This window comes from Arachis ipaensis, chromosome B4, assembly GCF_059453495.1.
Source record: "Arachis ipaensis isolate K30076 ecotype BB chromosome B4, ASM5945349v1, whole genome shotgun sequence".
Lineage (NCBI taxonomy): Eukaryota > Viridiplantae > Streptophyta > Magnoliopsida > Fabales > Fabaceae > Arachis > Arachis ipaensis.
The window spans coordinates 6,871,556-6,885,452 of record NC_142439.1 but is presented as its reverse complement, the minus strand read 5'-3'; the positions used below and the strand labels follow the sequence as shown (position 1 = coordinate 6,885,452).

Here is a 13,897-nt window from a genome sequence, read left to right as displayed (position 1 = left end):
TTGGATATTTTCGGATGGCCGGGGGCCGTGTATTTTGATTTTGGAACACTTTATTTTCGTTTTAATGGTACTTATCGGCCGTTCGGGCCTTTTGTATGTTCTGTTGTTGTTTTTGGGCCGTCCGGGCCTATCATGTACTCCGTTTTAGGCTATTTCGTGTGTATTTCGTTTGTTTCCTCGGACCGTCGTTTGGTCGGGTTCTTTTGTGGATATCCGCGTGTTTGGGCCTGGGGGGTGATCAGTCCCCCAGTTGCGGCCGTGTCTTTGTTCCGTTTTTGGGATACTAAGGAAAATAGAAATAGCTGTTCTAATGGAATTTTTATTGATGGTTGGGCCTCGTTAAAACCCTCCGTTGGTGGCGGGAAAGAGTACCCGAGTTTAAAACTTAGATGGGAAATAAAACCTTAGAATTTGTAAACTGGTAGGAGAAGTACAAAAACAGAAATGAGGACAAGGGTGCGACCTTTGTAGGTTGGTCTAGGCGTAGTATCGTCGCAAGTTGGCGGCGTTCCATGTTCTTGGGACTTCGTCGCCGTTGAGCCGTTCGAGTTTGTACGCTCCTTTTCCGATTACAGCCTTGATTCTATATGGTCCTTCCCAGTTGGGGGTGAGCTTCCCTTCTCCTGGGGTCGGGGGACCGATATCGTTTCGTCGTAAGACGAGGTCGTCGGCCGCGAATTCTCGCCGGATGACTCCGTGATTGTATCTCAGGCTAATTCTTTGCTTTAGGGCTAGCTCCCTGAGATGGGTTATGCTTCTGGTTTCGTCGATGAGGTCTCGTTCTGCTTCCTCGTCGTTACCTCCTACCGTTTTCCTGGGGCTTGGGTCTCCGATCTCTACCGGGATGACCGCCTCGACACCGTATGTTAGTCGGAAAGGTGTTTCTTCTGTTGTCGTTTGAGGTGTGGTTCGGTATGACCATAGGACCGACCCGAGTTCGTCGGCCCATAGCCCTTTGGCTTCGTCGAGCCGCTTTTTAAGTCCTTTGACAATTATTTTGTTTGCGGATTCCACCTGTCCGTTTGTCTGGGGGTGTTATACCGAGCTGAAACGGTGGGATACACGCAGCCCCTCTAAAAATTCTCTGAATTTTTTGTCAGTGAATTGGGTTCCGTTGTCCAAGATGACGATCTCGGGGATCCCGAATCGGGTGATGATCTGACGCCAGAGGAATTTTCGGCATTGGGTTGCCGTTATGGTGGACAGAGGTTCGGCTTCGATCCATTTAGTATAGTAGTCTATGGCGACGATGAGGTATCTGAGTTGGCCAGGTGCCGTAGGGAAGGGTCCGACGAGGTCGATGCCCCAAGTGCCGAATGGCCGCTCTGCCGATATGGTGTTGAGCTGGTGTGGTGCGGCTTGGTGGATATTGGCGTGTCTTTGGCATTTGTCGCAGTTTTTAACTATTTGTATGGAATCTCGGATAACCGTGGGCCAGAAGTAGCCTGCTCTGATGATTTTTTGGGCTAATGTTTTGCCCCCGACGTGGTGACCGCAGCAGCCTTCGTGGATTACACGGAGTATGTATTCCGTGTTTTCGGGTTCGATGCACTTGAGCAGGGGTTGCGAGAATCCGCGTTTGTATAGCTGTCCTGCGACAATGGTATAGTTGGCGGCTTCCCTTTTTATTCGTTTTTCCTCTTTGGGGTCTGGTGGCAGTGTTCCATCGAGGAGGTATTGCAGGATAGGGTAGGTCCAAGATCCCCGGTTTGAGATTGTCAGATGAGCGTCGGTCGTTGTTGACACGGAGGGTGTCTTGACGACTTCCTGGATCAGCGACTTGTTACTGTGTCCGGGTTTGGTGCTGGCTAGCTTGGAGAGTAGGTCTGTCCTGGCATTTCGTTCCCTAGGAATGTGCTGTATGGTAATGTGCTCGAATCCTTCCTTTAGTTTGTTTACCTTGGCGAGGTATTGTTGGAGTAGGGGATCCCGTGTCTGGTAGTCTCCGTTAATTTGGGAACTGACTACCTGAGAATCGGTATTTACTTCTAGGACCTTTGCTCCGACTTCCCTGGCTAAGGATAGGCCTGCCAAGAGGGCCTCGTACTCTGCCTAGTTGTTTGAGACCGGAAATTCGTATCGCACTGATTGTTCGATCACGACTCCGTTTTGGCTTTCGAGAATGACCCCGGCACCTCCGGAGGTGGTATTCGAGGAGCCGTCAACGTGTAGCTTCCACGATTCGGGGGTGGAGTCTCCTGGTGTCATTTCGGCGATAAAGTCGGCCATGGCCTGTGCTTTGATCGCGTATCGATGTTCGAACTTGATATCGAACTGGGATAGTTCGATGGACCATGCTAGCATTCTTCCTGCTAAGTCGGGTTTTTGTAGTACCTGTTTGACCGCTTGGTCGGTTCGGACCGTCATGGAATGAGCTCGGAAGTATTGTCGTAGGCGTCGGGAGGCTATAAGGAGTGCGTAAGCTAGCTTTTCTATGCGTGAGTAGCGAGCTTCCGCATCTTGTAAGACTTTGCTTATGAAGTATATGGGTTTTTGATCTTTTTTCTCGTTTTCTCGGATTAGTGTTGCTGCAAGTGCCTCCTCCGTTATGGAGAGGTATATGTAAAGTGTTTCCCCTGTCTGAGGTTTGGCGAGGATTGGTGGTTCCGCTAGAACTTTTTTGAAATGTTGGAAAGCTTCTTCACATTCCGTTTCCCATTTGAAAGGTGTTCCTTTTTTCATTATTTTGAAGAAGGGGATTGCCTTTTGAGCCGATGCCCCGAGAAAACGTGATAACGCCGTTAATCTGCCGGTGAGCTTTTGGATTTCTTTGAGGTTTTTGGGGTTTGTCATTTCAAGGATGGCACGACATTTCTCTGGGTTTGCTTCGACTCCGCGCTGTGTAATCATGAAGCCGAGAAACTTTCCTGCTTCCATTCCCAAGGCACATTTTGCCGGGTTGAGTCGCATTTGGTGCTTTCGTAGGGTGTTCATTATGACCTCGAGGTCGTTGGTTAGTTGTTCGCCGGATTCGGTCTTGGCGAGCATGTCGTCTATGTAGACTTCTAATTTGTTACCGGATAAGTCTCGGAATATCTTGTTAACCAGTCTTTGATAGGTTGCTCCAGCATTTTTTAGACCGAAGGGCATTACTGTGTAGCAGTACGTCCCGTCTGGGGTGATGAACGCTGTTTTCTCTTCGTCTGGTTGGTGCATCGGAATCTGGTTGTATCCGGAATATGCGTCCATGAAGCTGAGGTATCGGTGACCGGATGCAGCGTCTACCAATCCGTCGATGTTTGGTAGGGGGAAGGCGTCCTTCGGACAAGCTTTGTTGAGGTCCATGTAGTCGACGCACATTCGCCATTTCCCATTAGATTTTTTCACTAGTACAACGTTGGCTAGCCAGGTCGTGTAGGGGAGTTCTCGGATAAAGTTGGCCTCGAGTAGGGCTTTAACTTGTTTTTTGACTTCGGTGGCTCGGTCCGGTGACATTTTTCTTCTCCTTTGTGCTACTGGTTTGGCTTTGGGGTCCACGGCTAGACGGTGAGACATTAGGTCGGGGTTTATTCCCGGCATGTCGGCTGGTGTGAATGCAAACAGGTCTCTATTTTGTTTCAGGAGTTGAGAGAGCTCCTCTTTGAGGTCATATGGGAGGTTCCTATTAATGAAGGTGTATTCATCCTTGGTTGACCCTATTTGTAGTTTTTCCATATCTCCTTCTGGCTCTGGCCTGGGTTGGCCGTCTTGTCGGGCATCCAAATCGGCTAGGAATACTTCGGCCGCATCTCGGGATTTCTTCCTTAGGGCTAGGCTGGTGTTGTCGCATTCGGCTGCGACTTCTCGGTCCCCGTGGATGGTGCCGACGGAGCCGTCGTCGGTTCTGAATTTCATAAGGAGGTATTTGGTAAAGATGACTGCGGAGAAGTCATTGATTGTTTTCCTTCCGAGGATCACGTTATAGGCTGTGGAGTCTTTTAGGACTACGAATTCAGATAGGATTGTCTTCTTCTGGCTGCTCGTTCCTATGGTGATGGGAAGTGTGATTGAGCCATCTGGTTTGAGGAAGTTGTCTCCGAGTCCCGTGACGCCGTGGCGGTGTGTTTGGAGGTTGTCGTTGTGGAGTCCGAGTTTATCGAAGGCTCCTCGAAAAAGGATGTTTGAGTCTGCCCCGGTATCTACCAGTATCCTTCGTACGAGTCCTGTTCCGATTCTAGCTGAGATGACGAAAGGGGCATCCTCGGCTGAGGTGCCGTGTTGGCAGTCCTCTGGTAAAAACGTTATCGTATTGTCGGCTGCGGAGATTGGGACTTGGTTCCTTACAGCCATTACCTTGAGGTCTTTCTTCATTGTTAGTTTTGACTTGCTTGATACGTCCTTGCCTGTGATGACGTTTACTATGATGGTTGGATCTTCCTCTGGGCTTTCCCTGGGGGGTTGCTTTTGGGTTCTCGGGTTACGTCCTTCCTTCTCAGACGACCTGTCTCTCTCCGCGCGTCTCAGTTCTCTGATGATTTTGGCAAATTCTGGGAGTTTGCCGTCTCGTATGGCTTGTTCAAGGGTGTCTTTAAGGTCGAAACAATCTTGTGTTCTGTGACCGTAACCTCGGTGGTATTCGCAGTAAAGGGTTTTGTTGCCTCCTGTCCTTTCTTTGAGTTGCCGGGCTTTCGGAATGATGCCTCGATCTGCTATTTGGTGGTATACCTCGGTAATTGGTGCTGTCAGGGGCGTGTAATTAGAGAATTTGCCTATTCTCGGTGGTCGGCTTGTCGGCCTGGGGTGGTCCCGTTGATTCTCTTTGAGTGTTGGGTTTTGGTGAGAAGCCGAATTGCAGCGCTGGGCGTTGCCGTGCTGCCGCTTGTTGGCGGCGACGACCTGGCTGACTTCTTCGTCGTTGATGTAGTCTTTGGCGACGTTCTGGATCTCATGCATGGTCCATACCGGTCTGGTGGTGAGGTGTTTGCGAAAATCTTCGTTCATTAGCCCATTGGTCAGGCAAAGGCTTGCGACGGAATCCGTGAGTCCGTCGACCGTTAGGCATTCGTCGTTGAAGCGGTCGAGGTATTTTCTTGTGGATTCTTCTTGTTTTTGCGTGACCCCTAGTAAGCTGATGGGGTGTTTGGCTTTGGTGATCCTAGTGGTGAACTGGGCCATGAATTTTCGTGTAATGTCGTGGAAGCTGGCTATGGATCCGTTCGGGAGGGCGTTGAACCATTTGATCGCTGGCCCAGCGAGGGTTACCGGGAAGGCTCTGCATCGGACCGCGTCGGCCGCTCCTTCTAGGTTCATTCTGGCCTCAAAAGCCGTTAGATGTTCTTGGGGATCCTTAGTTCCATCGTACTTCATATCGGTAGGTTTGTCGAAGCCTTTGGGGAGTTTTGCTCTTAGAATTCTTTCTGTGAAGGGTGTAGCTCCCATTATTATATGGTCGTTTCTCGTGCGTTTGGTGTTTCGGTCCCTCCGATCTTCGTCTGAGTAGTGTTGATAACTCAGATCTCGAGAAGCGCTGCGGTTATGTTTCTTGTTGTATCGCCGTTCTGGCGATTTCTCGTGTCTGTGATCGCGTGATGAGCTGCGACCGTCTCTTCTGTCGTGTCGTCGGGTTGGCGACCTACCGCGGCGAGATCTTGATCTGGAGGTTGCATGGCTTCCGTGCTCGTTGTTGTGTTTTCCTTTATTGGTTATCTTGCCTTCGAGTTCCTGAACCCGGAGGCAGAGATCCTGGATGATCTGCGCTGCTTTGTCGCTGGCTTTCTCAGGATGTCGTCGGTCCGTGACGTCGTGATCATTTGCGTTTTGGACAGTGCTTGCTATTCTCGCTTGGTTTGTGACTTCACGGTGCTCGGGGGTTGGGTTAATCGGTTGAGAGTCATCCTGGCTTGAGGGGGTTTCCTCTAGGACGTCCCCCATCGGGCCTAGCTGGCGCAGGTTCCCCACAGACGGCGCCAATGTACGAGATGTCTCTGGTACGGTTTGAAGGGTGGATCGGGAACCCGTGGGCGAAGCTGGAACCGGATTGCTTGACTGGAACAGTGGGGGGAGGTGCCTGCAAAGACACTCCGACGCTCAAGTCAGAATGGATCTGAGAGGTAGAAGGTGTGAGGAATCAATGAATACCTGGAGGGACCTGGGTCCTCTTATTTATAGGCGATGGTGAATATCTTTATCTTATCTTATTTGGCTAAGATAAGGGAGATATTTGAGTTCGAAAGTTGGTTAGAGGCTTAGAAGGGCCGGTTTTTGGGCCTTTGGGTCGAAGCGGGTTGTCCCCGTGTAACCGGGTATGCGGGATCCGTGGGTCGGATCCGTAACAATAAATAAAAAAATATTTTTACATAAAATATCCAAACATAAAATTACTTTTATTTTTGTAAAAAATATTTTTAAAAAATATCATTAAAAAAATATTTTCTAAAAATAACGTCCAAACAAATCTTATATATAGTTTAACTTTGATATCACATGTTAATAACTTAATAGTTAATATATTACCTAAAGATCTTAGGCCTCTGTAATATATTATAAAAAAAATTTCAAGTGTACTAAATATATTAGTATTTCAATAATTTTATCTTAATCTCAGTTATATATATATATATATATATATATATATATATATATATATATATATATATTATTTAAAATCAACTATTGAGATTATTGGAACACCAATATTCTAGATACATTTGAAAGCTTTCCATACTATACACAATTATACACGATATTTTTGTTTTTGTCATGATACAATACAATTATACATCATCAACATTTTAGATTCAATTTTCACATATTGGGCCTGTGTTAACGAAATTGAACCCCCTATCCTCTCCTCCTTTTTCGGCTAAACCATATATACAAAATACAATCCAAATTTAGGGCGAGAACATCAATATGGAAATTCCCTTTTCTAGTTATCTGACTTTGACCCTTTTTCAACATTTTTTGTTCAAGCTTGGTCCATTTTCTTTAGGTGGATACGTACCAATAATAGAATATCCTTTATTTCTTTTTTTATTTTGGACAGGGAATAATTGAATATATCCTTGATCAATGTCAGGTATGCATGTGACTCTTGGGCTTGGCAGGAGCTTGACTCCAAATTTAAGGGCCCAAAATGCCTGTTTCATAGAAATTGACAACAGATTTTTGGGTCTAATCTCGCTTAACTCTTTCTTTATTGGATCAAACAATATTAACAGAGTTCTCTAGATCCATGCCCGGTTTTGTACTTTTGTATAGCATTTTTTGCATGGCTGATAACCACACCCTTCACAATGAGTCACACGGAAAAAAGAAATGCTATGAATCGGAGTGAATGTTGATGTTGGATTGAGCATAATGCATGGTTGTTTCTCTTTAATTTCTACGATATAGTGCAATCTAAGTCTAAATATCTAATAAGACCACTACAAGATGAACATGAGCATTGCTTAATTTTGCCACAAGACTCAGTTTCTCTTAATGTCACTATCGTGGTGAGTGGTGAAATGATCGGAAAACATGTGAAACTATTAAACTAATGTGCCTATAATTATAGTCCGACCAAATTAAAGCAACAATGTGGAAGTAGCAGCAAAGGTCTATATTATTACTCTCTAAATTACATGAATACATTTCTTTTTAAGATATATACTCACAGCTCACAATGGCAAGTGAGGAAGAGTACATCACTTGAAACCAGAAAATATACACCAATTTCAAATACCCCTGCATTGAATAATCAAATCCCATTTATGAGTCTAAAGTTTGGTTGGACCTACTCAATTTAAATATATAAAGTGACTTGGATATATAATTTGAGAAACTAAAAATTAAAAATACATTTTTATGTTTAAAAAATGTTCATTTGTATTCATTCGAAAATTAGAAATAGTAAAAAGGACTAATATACAGTAACATAAAAAAAAACAGTTCATATTTCATAAAGAACTATTGATGCACAACCAAAAAAGTGAATTAGTACCGAAAGAAGATTCTAGAGCAGAGGCAGGCACGACGACAAATCCTTTTGCGTTGTTGTGTTTGTGTTAAGTGTCCATGCACATTTGACAGAAAACGTAAACTAACGGCCTATGTCACACACATGGTCCCTTTCAATCTCTTTTGTTTTGTGTTTGTCAGCCTCGTCTTCTTCTTCTTCTTCACTTGCCGCAGATTCAAATAACTCAAATATCCACCATTCTGCTTCCACCCGTAACAACTACAAAGGGACCAATTTATGTGACCGATAAAACGGCCTATATGCATTATACACGTCTCTCTTTTTTGCCTTTTATTCAAATACCCATATTATCCTTTGTCCACGGTATAGAAAAAAAAAGATTAGAATTTATTATTTTTAATTATTATTTATTTATTAATTTAATTTATTTATTCTAATTTTTTTAGTCTAATAATTTAATAATATATTTAATTAATTATTTTTAAATATTAATAGTTAATTGATAACAAAAAAAAATAATAAATTTTTGCATGGCAATGGCATTAGTCTACTATTAGATTTGTTTTTGTGCGATAACAATCCATCCACCGGGAAAAACCGCAACTACCAATAACATGAGTGAATGGGAAAAGCTTTTGCTTAGCATAGCATACACGATTTTTTTCCCTAAAAAATAAAAGAGTAAAGTATTGTTTTTGTTTTATTGGGGTAAATCTTATTTGTGTCCCTAACGTTTAAATCGTTCTATTTGTATTCCTAACGTTTGTAAAAGTGATTCAATGTTATCCTGCCGTCAATTACACATCATGAGTGCTTTAGTTTGAGTTTTAAAAATCTCTTCTTGAAGTTAGAATATAAATGTCTGGGATAGAATCGATGATTTACTTCGAAAAATAGCTCATCAAATATTGAAACTAATTCCTACAACATTTACATAATTCACTTTTCTAGAGATATAATTGAATTTAAATACAAATAGTGGGTATAATATTAAAATCGATCACATCAAAATGAGACCTAATTGAGAATGAATACATCCAAGTAAGAATAATTGAAAAATATAATCTGATTTGTTAGTATAATTGATAGTAGAATAACATTGAATCACTTTTATAAACGTTAAGAATACAAATAGGACGATTTAAACGTTAGGAATATAAATAGGACTTACCCCAAACGTTGGAGGCAAAAACAATACTTTACTCAAAATAAAATGATAAATCGAATTCATGATAGATAAATTTTTATTTTTGGTTAAAACCTTGAATAAGAATAACCTTCCACAAGTAAATTATGAGGCAAAAAGGAAAATTAGGCAGGGAGAAAATTGTAATTTAAGAGGAAAGACACGCTCTTTTGGTTTGACAACTTTCCGTCTTCTATTTGGGGTCAGACAAACCTCACCGAGTCTGATACTAATCAAAATCGTTGGTTGTGATTTCCTCTTTTAACTCCTCTTCCTTCTCTCCCTTTCTTATAACTCTTCCCTTCCTTCAATCTCTTCTCATCCAACAACAAACACTCCAAATTGAAACTCATCACCGAAAACCAACAACAATGGCTTCTTCTTCCTCACTTTTTCAGCTCCGATGCAGAAACCTCTCCTGCTCCCTCGCCCCTATCCCCTCCTCCTCCCGCCTCGTTCCCACTCCTTCCATTCTCCATCTCGGAGTATTCACCAAGCCCATCATCGGGGTCTCTTCGGATGCCCCGAGGCCGGTGTTCTGCGTGAGAGCCGTTACGAACGAGGAGGAGGGCGGTTATTCGGGAGTGGCGGTTGCGGAGGAGACGGAGGCTGGGCGGCTGAAGAAGGCGCTGGTGGATTCGTTTTACGGGACTGATCGTGGATTGAAGGCTTCCAGTGACACGAGAGCTGAGATTGTTGAGCTTATCACTCAGCTCGAGGCAAAGAATCCTACCCCTGCTCCCACCGATGCGTTGACTCTCCTCAACGGAAAATGGATCCTCGCGTAACTAACTAACTTCCTTTCTTTTCTTATTTTTATTACTTTTCAATTCGGATAAAATTTTGCTTATTTGTTCTAAAAACAAAAATTGCAAGAAATGTTGGATAGGTTAGGCTGGCCTAGTACAAAAAAATTTAGTTGCATTAATGTGATAGCCATAATCTGTGTACTTTGTGGATCGCTAGAGTCTGGTCCTACTGTCCTAGGAACTAAGCTAGCTAAGTGGTTGGTGGTTATAAGTTGCAAGTCACTTTATGCTTAAGAGAAAGTGTAAGGGAGCAGCACTTAACCATCAAAAGAAGAAAGAGTAATCTCACATTATTGGATGAAATTTCACACTATTAAAAACATCAATATGATGACTAATTGATGACTATAACTCACAAAACTTGTTGGTACTCTAGCATTCCTCTATGCCTAATTCTTATTTTTCTAATTGAACTTTAAGTGCTGGATTGGAGATCTAAGTTATGGTCTTATGGACTTAGTCACATCAAAGTGAATATCATAGCCGCAACTTTTGACAAATGCAACAAATCTTGCTTATGTATAATAATTACTTTTATCTCCTCAGGTATACCTCCTTTGCAGGGTTGTTCCCGTTGTTGTCAAGCGGAACACTTCCATTGGTGAAGGTAGAGGAAATATCTCAGACCATTGATTCCGAGAGTTTCACCGCCCAAAACTCCGTTCGCTTTGCCGGTCCCTTGGCCACCACCTCCATCAGCACAAATGCAAAATTTGAAGTCCGCAGCCCAAAACGCGTTCAGGTCTGCGTTTGGTTTTTCATCCTTACTAATTTAGCAATTCCCCAATGCAAAAGTGACAAACTCTTGTGTTTTTTTTATAGATCAAGTTTGAGGAAGGGGTCATTGGCACTCCACAGTTGACAGACTCATTGGTTATACCAGAAAATGTGGAATTCTTGGGGCAGAAGATTGATCTCACACCCTTCAAGGGCATACTCACCTCTGTCCAAGACACGGCATCTTCTGTCGCAAGAACTATCTCCAGCCAGCCTCCGTTGAAGTTCCCGATCTCCTACAGCAACGCTCAGTCGTGGTTGCTCACCACCTACCTGGACGACGAACTTCGCATCTCCAGGGGTGACGGTGGTAGTGTCTTCGTTCTTATCAAGGAAGGAAGCTCTCTCTTGAGCTGAAGCTTGTTTCTTCGCATTTTCGCCATTATTATTATCACTATATATATAATAAGAAATTTGTATGAGAAAGGAAAGCCTTAGTGCTGTGGCATCATATGTTTTATCTTAAATTTGTCATCCTTGATGTAATAAGGATGTAAAGTACTGTTAATGATATAACTTAGTTTAGAGTTGGGTTCAAGATCCAATCTGGTTCTGCATCAATATTGTCCCTGACGAACTAAGGATATAAAATCTCTATTTTTGTGGATTTACCAATTTGAATGACCAATCAATAAATGCCATACCCAAATAACATAAGAATGATAAGTGTGCGTGCTGGGTTTGGCGTTGGGAACAGGAACACTCAAAAGAAGGTTTGAATCGGAAGCATAATTGGAATTTTGTATGAACTAGCTAGGAAGGATGAAGAGAATAAGTGTTTTTACCTGAAGGTTTTTCATCTCATACTTGGATGATTTGGAATTTTGGATCCACTAGCATTAGTATGGTTGGTTATTTTCTACAGGTGGCAGACTCTCAGTTGCCACAGGCGGGAAAACTTGTTATTTAACTAACTTTAAGAACATACATATTACATAGCACAATTGGATTCACTTGTGGTATAAATAACTTCACTTGCACAGTTATTCACCATTTTCTTCAATCACAAGCCTCTTATTTCAAACTACTAACCATCATTCATGTTTCAACACATTAGGTTCTCATTTTGGGCCAAAGAATAACCAATGAACCCCCCCCCCCCCCTTTTTGTTATTCCGATTCGATGTAGTAATATTTTAAGCAAAGAATAAGAAAAAGCATGATGCATTCGCTGACATCTTTTATTTCAGTTTATATTATATGCCTAGCTAAGTTGGCAAGTAAAGGTTCAGATAAACTGATTATGTAAAATTGAAGCCTATATCCACTATATATAGCTAAGACAAGACTTGAAGAGTAACAAATTAGTTAGTTAGTTTAAGGGGAAATGGGTGAGGAATCAGGGTCCAATGTAATTGACATGGAATATGCTCAACGAGCGGCTTTATTCAGAGACTGGGAGGATTTCAAGAAATTCTTCGCAAATAACAAGCGGGCCTTGCTTAAGCCCATGGATATGGGCTTAAACACGCCCTTTCACGTTGCCATGGCCTTAGAGTCCACCCGCGACGCAAAACTACTGAAGGAGTTGCTGGAAATGGTTGGCGAGGAAGAGAGGTGGCAGGCGCTGAGAAAGGCGAATGACGATGGGGACACGCTTCTCCACGTGGCGGCCGCAAGTTGCAAGGAGCTTGACGCAGTGGAGTTGGTGCTCGACTACGAGAAGAAGGTGCAGGCGCCGCAGAAGATATCATTGGTGGAACTGAAAAACGAGTATGAGGAAACCCCGATTTTCACGGCTTCTAAGGAAGGGAATCTCAAGATGCTCCAGCACGTTGCTAAATGTGTAGGCCCTGCTGACTTGCGAAAGCATTTCTATAGAGGTGCTGACAAAACTTCCATTCTTCATATTGCTATAATTGGACAACACTTTGGTAAGTTTGTATTATTTTATGAATTAAATAAGTGTACAATTAAATCTATTATGTCAATTTATCTTATATTATATATAAATGTTCCCCCCTTTTTGGCGCAGATGTTGCGGTTTGGTTGCTGGAAGTGGATGGTAGTTTGGCTAATGAAATGGACGATAGCAAATTTACGAGTCTTCAACTGTTAGCCAAGATGCCTTTTGTGTTCCCAAGCCATTCCCAATTCAGCACTCTCAAATCTCTCATATATTATTGTATTTAGCTTTTTTTTTATTCCCTCTGCATTTCGATTTTAATACAGTTTATTTTAATCCATTGATGGTTCTTACTAATTTGATTAACAGTGCTTCCGGAGTACGAGTACCAAGATTTTGATCATGAAAGCATACGGGTTCTCAGGCAAGGGACAGAATCATCAAATGGAATTGGAAATGGAAATGCACACACCTCAGGTACTTTTTGGAGAAGAAACAGAGCTGTATTCATTTTATATGGAATACAAAATTGATGGTTAAAAGTGTTAAGAGTCCATATTTTGAAAACCAATTGTCTGATCTGCTGCATATGCATGCTCAATTCTTATTCTTGATAATGAATACGCCAAGTTACATTGCAGTGTTTACAAGAATCAACCGTGCTATTTGGAAGTTTCTTGCTGAAGGTGCGAAATACTGCTAAGTGCTAACCTTGTTCCAAGCGCGATTCAATTCAATTTGATACGTGCCTGCTTTAATCCACTTGCATAACTTTTGTTAAGTTCCAATTTGTTATTGATAAATCCAAGTTACAGTGTTTATGTGGCATACGCTCGTTTATTAATAAAAATACGAAAAATATTTAGGCCATTAAAATTTATTATTTTTTATTATTATTTTTAATCATCAATTAATTAATTTTTTATTCTAATCATTTAACAACATAATTTTAATCTATATTTTTAAATATTAATAACTAACTAATTGCTAATAACAATAAATTATAATAATCTTTTAGCCTTTCTTGTTATTTTAAAAATTAATAGTTGTCTAATATATTAAATTTTTAACTTTTTATTAATGAAAAAGTATAGATAAATAACAGGCAACTTTAAATAAATGTAATTAATAGTCACCAAAAAAAAATAATAAATGTAATTAATAATGGAAAAGTCTAGGGACCAACAACTTTTGTATTTTGTGGTCAGCACTTAACCATCAAAAGAAAAGTGAGTGATTTTTTGTCATTAGATGTAATTCCACACCATTAAAATCACTATTATTGATGGCTAATTGATGGTTACAAAACACAAAAGTTACTGACACCCTAGCACTCCTCGTTAATAATTATTAATTTTGTATCTTTTAAAACATAAAACTTAAATAATTATTAATTA

The 13,897-nt window shown here is 41.6% G+C and overlaps 3 protein-coding genes across 4 annotated transcripts in view; 2 read left to right on the top strand and 1 right to left on the bottom strand.

Moving 5' to 3' along the window:
* Positions 1-477: 477 nt before the first annotated feature.
* LOC148566567 (uncharacterized) lies at positions 478-3,285 on the bottom strand. The gene is made up of 3 exons (XM_088484308.1): positions 2,128-3,285; positions 1,192-2,052; positions 478-1,026 (listed from the first exon to the last, which is right to left on the bottom strand). The coding sequence occupies exons 1-3, from the start codon at positions 3,283-3,285 to the stop codon at positions 478-480; spliced, it is 2,568 nt and encodes an 855-aa protein (XP_088340434.1).
* Positions 3,286-9,232: 5,947 nt separating this feature from the next.
* On the top strand, positions 9,233-11,269 carry LOC107638662 (Plastid-lipid associated protein PAP / fibrillin family protein). Its single transcript, XM_016342018.2, has 3 exons — positions 9,233-9,852; positions 10,424-10,619; positions 10,700-11,269. Exons 1-3 carry the CDS (start codon positions 9,440-9,442, stop codon positions 11,009-11,011), a joined length of 921 nt encoding a protein of 306 aa, XP_016197504.2. The 5' UTR covers positions 9,233-9,439; the 3' UTR covers positions 11,012-11,269.
* A 683-nt stretch (positions 11,270-11,952) lies between these two features.
* Positions 11,953-13,897, top strand: part of LOC107638661 (uncharacterized) — a 34,088-nt gene continuing 32,143 nt past the window's right edge. Inside the window, exons 1-4 of one of the 2 annotated variants that reach the window (XR_015881046.1) lie at positions 11,953-12,528; positions 12,630-12,779; positions 12,870-12,977; positions 13,142-13,186. Coding sequence is in view for 1 of the 2 variants with exons in the window: in XM_016342017.3 (XP_016197503.1) it covers positions 11,982-12,528; positions 12,630-12,779; positions 12,870-12,977; positions 13,142-13,186 (850 nt within the window). In the remaining variant the exon portion in view is untranslated. The remainder of the gene's footprint in view (positions 12,529-12,629; positions 12,780-12,869; positions 12,978-13,141; positions 13,187-13,897) is intronic. The other variant, XM_016342017.3, reaches the window with a different exon arrangement.

Excerpts from the sequence above, each read along its gene's own strand:
- LOC107638662 (XM_016342018.2), top strand. The coding sequence starts at position 9,440 with ATGGCTTCTTCTTCCTCACTTTTTCAGCTCCGATGCAGAAACCTCTCC. Across the intron at positions 9,853-10,423 it reads AACGGAAAATGGATCCTCGC|GTATACCTCCTTTGCAGGGT; the intron begins GTAACTAACTAA and ends TTATCTCCTCAG. Across the intron at positions 10,620-10,699 it reads GCAGCCCAAAACGCGTTCAG|ATCAAGTTTGAGGAAGGGGT; the intron begins GTCTGCGTTTGG and ends TTTTTTTTATAG.
- LOC148566567 (XM_088484308.1), bottom strand. The coding sequence starts at position 3,285 with ATGGACCTCAACAAAGCTTGTCCGAAGGACGCCTTCCCCCTACCAAAC. Across the intron at positions 2,053-2,127 it reads CCACCTCCGGAGGTGCCGGG|GCAGAGTACGAGGCCCTCTT; the intron begins GTCATTCTCGAA and ends TCAAACAACTAG. Across the intron at positions 1,027-1,191 it reads AACCTCTGTCCACCATAACG|ACAAACGGACAGGTGGAATC; the intron begins GCAACCCAATGC and ends TAACACCCCCAG.